Here is a 9,063-nt window from a genome sequence, read left to right as displayed (position 1 = left end):
TCTTGTTCCTCAAATCCTGGGTGAAAATGTCAAAGTTCTATATTCCTCACCCTTCCTGATTACTCCCAAAGACAACCAAATCCCTTTAGGGTCAACCTGACTTGATCATTACCTGAACACATACCTAGACAAGCTTAAGAATAACTCAGGCTTCTGACAACCTTGGTCAGCAAAAAAGCTTGGCTTCAACTCCTTAGACATGACTTTGCCATGAATCTACATTATTTCTCCTTCAATAACTACATAGGCCATTGGAAAAACAAGACTGAGCACATATGGCTGGCCAAAGAGCACACCTCTCGTTAGACTGTCACTTTAACGAGGCCCCACACAATTGTAATGTTTGGAGTGTAGGAGAGGGAGAGAGCATAACTGAAGTAGGACTTAGTTGTGGGGACCACTGTCACCCAGGTTCTTTTAGTCAGGGCTGATTCCTTTGTCAATATCACCCTCATATCTCTTCTATCCTGTCTCAGGATGGCAGTAAACCATGCTTTGAAACAATTCAGTTCACAGTGTACTCATTACTTTTCACGTGGCAGTAGCAAAAAAGAAACACAAAAGGTGGACATGTTTATATTTTGATGACTAAACAAAAAGATGATAACTAGCAACATTAAAAAGCTAAAAACATTTCACAAGGTTTTGAGATATCAACAGAATGACAACAAAGGACGGTCTTAAAAAAGGAAACCAACAAAGATCCCACACTGGAGAAGCCATGAGGTAGGAAAGGAGGAAAACTAAACAATTAACCAACACCCTCTCTGTTGTGCCCAATCTACAAGTTCTCTGCACTGAGGTATGACATGGTCATGGGTTTTGAAATGATAAATGGAGTGGCTTTAGATTATATCCTCTTCTTATCAGAATCTTTATTGGCCAGGATATCCGTGATGCTAGGCACAAAGAAGGCTGAATAAAAATAGTCTACTGAACAAACAGAGAATACTGTGATGGCACTACCAATGCGGTTTATAGGGTAGGTATGTGCCTAGAAAACGGCCGAGATGAGAATGGTTCATAAGCAGTGGTAAGGCTCCAACTGATACCTTGATGCATATTGTACACCGAAGCGGTGGTGATAAATACACACACTTATGGCAGTGCGAGCGAAGAATGATTAAGACTGCAGGAACATCAAATCAGTCACATACAACTATTTGAACTAGAAAATCTAAAAGAACAAAAGCAACAGTGCAAGTGGACATGCCCCCTGGCAGAAAAGGGAGAAGCCTTATGCCCAAATTTGCCCTAATGCTACTGAACTACTGGTTGGTTGTTGGTGTTTATTTACACTGGCGCCGTGCCCCATTTGTAAAGTGACAAGTTAGGCTTATTCTTTTGATGTCTTTTTTTACTGCTCCATATAGACTCTGCTATGCAAAATGTAAAAATGTATGCAAAGAACACAATGGGAAGAATATACCCGACCATGATCTACAGAAATCTCCCTCCTCCCAGAGGCATTCCTCAGTGTCTCCGCTTTGCTGCCAGGGAGAGTACAGACAGCCTTTTACTCAGTGCATTCTTGGAAAAGCCCAGGGAGGGCAGCCAGTATTTCTCTCCCATGGAGAGCTGCCAGTCTCTCAATAACTGTTCTTCTAAAAGCACTCTGGCAATGATTCGGCTCATGTCGGAAACGTCACTCTTTGTTCTAAAGACAAGCTCTCAAAGGAACCTCCTTTTGTGCGGTCTAATGTCAAGCCACCGTCATGGTCACTCAGCTCGCAGGAAGACCTCTGGTCAGTCCATACCAGTTTACATTGAGAATTCCGAGAAAAGTCTTGCTTCTTCTGCCTCTTGTGGGAGCTGCAAGAGGATCATCTTTTCTCTACTGGCTTTCGAAGGGTCGCCTCCACTCTCACTTAATGGCCAGATCAATCAGACCCTCCAACCATTCTCAAGGTGAGCTTTGATCCTCTTTTACACAGTTTCGAACGGTAACTCAAAATGACTTCCCATCACAACTACAAAGAGCACTCTGACCATATCTTCTCCAATGCCCCGTGGGCACAGCAGTACGTCTGTGCTTCTCACTCCTTCAGGATGAACTCTGGCAAAGTCTTTTGCTTGTGATATCCATAAATGATCTGGAAAAGTACAACTCTTTCTGTTACCACTCAGCAAAAATCTGAAATAATTCCATCCCAAACGCAGAGAAAACAGAGGCAGTTTGTCTCATAAATAACACACACTTGGCAGCATCTTTGCTCCTACTCCAAGAACAGTGGTGAGTCTTTCTTACAGGGAGAATTCTGGCAGTATCTTTGTCTGCTGAAGTGAAGGCTTCGCCAGGACCGGTCTACACCGCTGAGGAGTGCACGGGCTGCAACTTTTTCGCTCTGCTCAAGGTGGCCTCTAGCAGAGGTTCTTGCATCCAAAGGAGGGTTTTTCAAATTTGCACCAAATGCTCAAAGCCCTTCAGGTGTCGACTGGTTATCTCCCTGGAATATTCAGGTATCAAAAACAGTAAAGAGGATGTGTTGTCCTTACTGCATACGATCTGTCCGGAATGAGTCCTCCACGGACGGGTCCGTTAAAAGGGCATATGGGTCACTGAGCATATTCAATCCATCCAAAGTGAGTGGTTCGATCCTTAGTTCCTCATCCAGGCCCAAGGAGGCGTCTACCTCAAAGCCTGGAACTCCAGACAGGGCCGATGTGATTTCTTTTGAAAAGCCTGGCGGGGAATCACCTGAGGGCAGGAGAAAGAAAAGACAATTGTTATAAGGAATGTAAGGGGAAATATTTAACTGATGGCAAGATTGGTTTATTGAGAGACACCCACAGTATAGACATTTCAGATCATTCATCACAAGAGTAAAGGTGTTGGTACAAATCTCACAATACACTGGCATCTTGATGTCTATCTACAGAGAGAGAGAGAATATGCCATTTTAAATTAGCTCTGTAGAATGGAATACTGAGGTGCATTCTGAACAAAAGTTGACATGATATACTTAATTACCCAACACTGAAATGTTATGGCTTATCATATGAACAGATGCATGTGCCATACTGAGGCCCTCCCAAGACTCAATTGAAGGCTAGGCAATGGTACATGTTGTTGTGCACTTCATACACAGAATTACTGTAATTCCCTCCGCAGGGTGGTGGCCCAAAAATACCAAAACACACATACTGTGTGAGACAAATGGAAGGACATGGGAAATGAGCAAAAATGGGAGAGCAGAACAAACTATATGCTATTTTTTTAAATAGTTTTTAGTTGAATTAAAAAATTACTGACAGGAGAAAGACATGTTACTCTTCTGTAACTTCAATTCTACATCATGGCTATCTTTATTTAATTAATAAACACAAGATGATTAAGACCAAATCAGAGCTCCCCGAAAACGTGTCACTATATCCAATAAAAAACAAATACTCTCCTATGTAAGGGTAAAAGCTACTGTTTAGTCATACCAAAGAATCAATGATGACAACTGTGCATCTATGATTAAAAATAGACATCTTTAGGAAATTGATGTTTTGATTTGTCAGTAATTTTAGCACTGTTTTATGACTCTGAAGCATATTTGACAGATACATGACGCGCCCAGCATGCAAATAGGAATTTGTGCAAATTAACGTCAAGCAACAACTAATACATAAGTATTGGAGTAATCTAACAAGAGTCTTTCTCATCTCAAACACGCTATTCAGTTTACCTCTAGCCTACAAAAATGCTGAAAGGATTTGCATCAAAATTGGTATTTACTCAGAGCAGGCAATTTGTAATTTGAAGTAAATTAGTTTTTCCAAGATGGTTATTGTACAAAAAGGTGGCTCATTGAATGGTAAAGGGTTATCCACAATCAGAATTACGGGGGTATAGAGGGTGAAAATTGAAAAGGAAATTCAAATTGACAACGGGCGAATTGTACTACCACTGGCCATATCCATATCCATGGATGCATCTACTCTGATTTGCCTGGCTATGATTAGGAATATGCTACTTACCAGTATGCATCTGTTCTTGGCATGCAGGGCGGCTGACATTCATATCTGTGCATAGATCGCCGCCTAGTGTTGGGTCCGGATGATTGCACATTGTTGTCCTGGAAGAGTCTTCGAAGTATCACGAGATAGGTGGCTCCTCCCCTGGACTATAGTGCGCATGGGCATCCTCTCCATCCTTAGATTGTTTTTCGCCATTTTGGCAGAGATGGAGTATGGAACAGTAAGAGATGTCCATGCAAGAAAGAAAGAATGAAAGCTACAGCTGCGACAGGCACCAGGGAGGAGGGTGGGCGATATGAATGTCAGCAGCCCTACATGCCAAGAACAGATGCATACTGGTAAGTAGCATATTCCGTTTGAGGCATGTGGGCTGCTGAATTCATATCTGTGCATAGAATGTATAGCAGTCTCTCCCTTAGCGGTGGCTACCTGTGCCAGCTGCAGCAGTCTGAAACAGAGTTTTTAGAACAGCCTGTCCTACAGAAGCTTGCTGTTTGGAATGTACATCTACACAATAGTGTTTTGTGAAAGTATGTATGGTAGACCATGTGGCTGCTCTACATATTTCCTCTAGAGGAATGTTTCCTAGGAAAGCCATGGATGCCCCTAGTTTGCGTGTAGAATGCGCTATTGGGGGAATTGTTAAAGTGCGTTTTGCCTTTAGATAACATATTTGAATACACTTAACTATCCATCTGGCTAACCCAGATTTTGAAATGGGGTTGCCTTTGTGTTGTGGTGAAAAAGCAACAAACAACTGTTTAGTTTTCCTAAAATCATTAGTTCTATCAATGTAGTATAGAAGAGCTCTCTTGACATCTAGTCTGTGTAGCGCCCTTTCAGGTACTGACTGTGGATTTGAAAAAAACACTGGCAGTTCTATTGTCTGATTGATATGAAAATGGGATACCACTTTTGGCATAAATTTAGGGTTTGTTCTAAGCACTACCCTATTTGCATATATTTGGATGAATGGCTCTTGAATAGTTAAAGCTTGCTGCTCGCTAACTCTTCTAAGCGAAGTAATTGCTACAAGAAAAGCCACCTTTCCTGTTAGAAATTGTAATTCACATGAATGCAACGGTTCAAATGGTGGTCCCATTAGTCTGGTTAAAACGATGTTTAGGTTCCAGACAGGTGAAGGTGGGTGTTTTGGGGGGATAATTCGCTTGAGTCCCTCCATGAATGCCTTAATTGCAGGCACTCTAAAGAGTGAAAGATGCTGCCTGTTTTGAAAATAAGCTGCAATGGCAGCTAAGTGTATTCTTATAGATGAATAAGCTAGATTGCAACGATGTAGGTGCAAGAGATAGCAAATGATATTTTGCGTTGAAGCATATAGTGGGTTTATGTCAGTAAATGACAAAACGCTTCCACTTTGCAGCGTAGCATGCTCTGGTAGTAGGTTTTCTTTCCTCCTTGATAATGTTCATACAGTCAGGAGGTAAGTTTAGGTACCCAAACGCTAAGACTTCAGGAGCCAAATCGCAAGGTTCAGTTGTTGCGGATCTGGGTGCTGAATGTCTCCATGGCTTTGAGTGAGAAGAGTGGGTGTTAGCCGCAGTCTTTGATGAGGGACCACGGAAAGTTCTAGAAAAGTTGTGTACCATGGTTGCCTCGCCCATGTTGGAGCAACCAGGATTAGTGTCAGTGAATGCTGGTGTAGTTTTCGTGCCACTAGCGGTATTAACGGTGGCGGGGGAAAAGCGTACGCAAATTTGCCTGACCAGTTCATCCATATTGCATTGCCCTGTGACTGCGGATGTGGAAACCTGGCGGCAAAGTACTGGCATTTTGCGTTTTCCCTTGTGGCGAACAGGTCTATCTCTGGTTGCCCCCACTGTTGGAAGTATGGTTGTAGCACTGTGGGATGAATCTCCAACTCGTGCATCTGTTGGCTGTGTCTGCTGAGCAGATCCGCTATTTGGTTGTCCTTGCCTGGGAGGTGTTCTGCCATGAGAAAAATGTTTCTCTGAATGGCCCACTTCAACATGCTTTGGGCTAGATGTGACAGCTGTGGAGAGTGTGTTCCTCCCTATTTCTGTATGTAGTACATTGCAGTCATGTTGTTCGTCCGGATCAACACAGTCTTGTTGCATAACGCAATAAGACTGAACGCTTTTATTGCCAGAAAAATTGCCATTAGCTCTAGCAAGTTGATGTGCATTTTCTTTTGTTGTGTTGTCCATAGGCCCTGCACTTTGTACTGAAGGACATGGGCTCCCCATCCTATCAGGGATGCGTCCGTCGTCAATACTATTTGTGGTACAGGCTCTTGGAACAGTCGTCCCTTGCAAAGGTTTTGTGGATTCCAACAATGCAGAGAGTTGTATGCACGACTGGTCACCAACACTATGTCTTTTAATTGTCCTTGAGCCTGGTTCCACTGCCGTGCTAAGCACTCTTGTAGCGGACGCATGTGTAGTCTTGCATGAGGGACTATGAATATGCACAAAGCCATCATGCCTATGAGTGGCATAAACACTCGGGCAGAGAGCGAGTGTTGGGGCTTGAACTTTTGGAAAAGCAGTTGCATACTGTTGATTCTTGCAGTGTTTGGGTATGCTTTTGCTGCTCGAGTATCTATTGTTGCTCCCAGGTACTGTTGTACATGGGACGGCTGAAGATGAGATTTTTGGTAGTTCAACGTGAAGCCTAGACTGTGCAGGAGGTGAATGGTGCGGGACATGTGGCTGGCACATTGCTGGGCCGACTTTGCTTGTATTAGCCAGTCGTCCAGGTACGGATAGACGTGAATATGTTGTCTTCTCAAATGTGCAGCTACTGTCGCTAGGCATTTTATGAACACCCTTGGGGCTGTTGTTACACCAAATGGAAGGACTTTGAATTGGTAATGTTGATTTTGTATTGTGAACCTGAGATATTTCCTGTGAGCCGGATGTATTGGTATATGGAAGTATGCGTCTTTGAGGTCCAAAGTTGCGAGGAAGTCTCCTTCTCGCAGCAGTGGTAAGACTTGTTGTAGAGTCAGCATATGGAAATGCTCTGATAGAATGTATTGATTTAGGGGCCTGAGGTCCAATATTGGTCTGAAAGACCCGTCCTTTTTGGGGATGAGGAAGTATAGTGAGTATACCCCTGTACCCTGATGTTCTAATGGTACTAGTTCTATGGCCCCTTTTTGCAGCATGCTGATGACTTCTTGCTGCAATAAGTTTAGGTGTTCTGCAGACATAGGACGGTGTCTTGGTGGTATGTTGGGTGGTGTGAACGTTAGCTCTAGGCAATAGCCATCCTGGATGATTCGCCTTACCCACTTATCTGTAGTGATGGTTTGCCAGACTGGTAGGAACTGCTGTAATCGCCCCCCGACTGGTGTTGTATGGTCTGGGGGTAGCGCTAAGAAGTCACTGTTTTGTGTTGGTAGAGGATCTGGTGGTGTTATTCCCTCATCCTCTGCCTTTGTTGTTATTGCCTCGGTATCCACCTCTATTGTTCTTATTGTAGGTGGTTTGCGTATTTGTTTTGTAGAGTGAGGTCTGCTGTGATGAGCTACCTCTTGCAGCCGCTTTGTAATTGGAGCGACGAAAGGAGCTTCTATGCTGTTGGGATTGTAAGGCTTCCATAGACTTAGCTGTCTGTGTCCTTTTTCATTTTGTCTAGGATTGTATCTACAGCTGGACCAAACAAATAGTCAGGATTTACTGGCTGGTTTAATAAAGTAGACTGGACTTCGTGTTTGAAACCTGAGATGCGAAGCCATGCATGCCTCCTGAGCATAACACTGGTGTTAATTGATCTGGCCGCTGTATCTGCCACGTCTAGGGCACATTTAATGGAGGCGTTAGTTATTAGCTTTCCCTCCTGTACTAGGTCTTCAGCCTGTTCCTTGTAAGGTTCAGGTAAATATTGGAGAAGTGTCTCTAGGGTGTCATAATGTGCCCTGTCGTACCTAGCTAACAGGGCTTGTGTATTAGATATTCGCCATATATTGGCAGCTTGAGCTGCTACCCTTTTCCCTGAGGCCCCCAAGATCTTGGATTCTTTGTCAGAAGGTGGAGCTTCTCCAGTGGTTTGCGAGTTTGCACGTTTACGTGCATTGGATACCACTAAGGAATCCAAAGGCAGTTGTCCCTTAATATATGTGGGGTCTACTGGAGCTGGCCTGTACTTCCTCTCTATTCTGGGGTTAATGACTCGTGCCCTAGTTGTTTCTTTAAATATGTCACCTGCATGTTTAAGTACCCCTTTTAACATAGGTAGTGTTTTGACAGATCTTTCTGATGTTGAAAAAGTGTCAAAGAGGAAATCCTCCTCAATGGGGTTTGCATGCATCTCTACATTGTGATGGAGGGCTGCCCTATCTAGAAGTTCATTAAAAGCAGCTGTATCCTCTGTAGTAGAAGCCTTAGCAGGGTATGCAGGTGCATCTGGAATGGGCTGACAATCACCAGGATGTACTGGGTCTGCCCATGGTTGAGTTTGACTGTCTTCGTCAGGGTCTACTGTGTAGTTGTATTCCTCATTATCCTCATAATCCACCTCTTCAACTGAGTGTGTGGGTGTATATGAGTACGTGTTAGGTATAGTTTGTTTTATAGGTTCAAAAAGAATAGGTGAAGTAGCACAGTCCCTTTTCTTTTTGAGTGGGATGACATAAGTCTCTTTTTCAGTTTCTGGTCTGATTTTTCTCTTATAGAGAGTGACTTTGCCAGAATTAGGGTCAATGTAAAGTTTTGATTGTTCTTCTGATGAGGGGTCTGGATAGAAGATCTCCTGCTCAGTAGTTCTTGGTTGTTTTGCCAAGGTCTTTGTTTTAGTTTGTTTTGTGTCGATACCGGTTTTTGGGTCGACTGGTTTGTTTTAGAGGAAATTGGTAGACCAAATGTGATCGGTCTGAGAGTCTTCTGTGTTTCGACAGTCTTTTTAGGTTGTTCCTGTTTCTTTGGAGCCGAGGTTTTTATTGTTTCGACATTTATTGTTGAGTCGATACTCCCCTTATGACTTTGTAGCATCTTTGGAACCAGTGTTTTTGGACCGATGATTTGCTGTCTCGGCTCGATGTTTTTCTTCGGGTCGATTTTCTTCGGCTCAATATGTTTTTGTTGCACAGCCATTGGTTTGTCGACTCTTTGT

General features: G+C 43.3%; 1 protein-coding gene across 3 annotated transcripts in view; it reads right to left on the bottom strand.

Moving 5' to 3' along the window:
• Window positions 1–560: 560 nt before the first annotated feature.
• Window positions 561–9,063, bottom strand: part of CRTC2 (CREB regulated transcription coactivator 2) — a 215,045-nt gene continuing 206,542 nt past the window's right edge. For all 3 annotated transcript variants that reach the window (XM_086947542.1, XM_086947544.1, XM_086947543.1), the window contains one exon: window positions 561–2,698. In XM_086947542.1, the coding sequence (XP_086803668.1) occupies window positions 2,493–2,698 (206 nt within the window). In that variant the 3' untranslated portion in view covers window positions 561–2,492. The remainder of the gene's footprint in view (window positions 2,699–9,063) is intronic.

This window comes from Lissotriton vulgaris, chromosome 12 (genome assembly GCF_964263255.1).
Source record: "Lissotriton vulgaris chromosome 12, aLisVul1.2, whole genome shotgun sequence".
In the NCBI taxonomy this organism is placed as follows: Eukaryota; Metazoa; Chordata; class Amphibia; order Caudata; family Salamandridae; genus Lissotriton; species Lissotriton vulgaris.
Note: the sequence above shows the minus strand (reverse complement) of the source record. Positions and strands in the feature narration are given on the sequence as shown.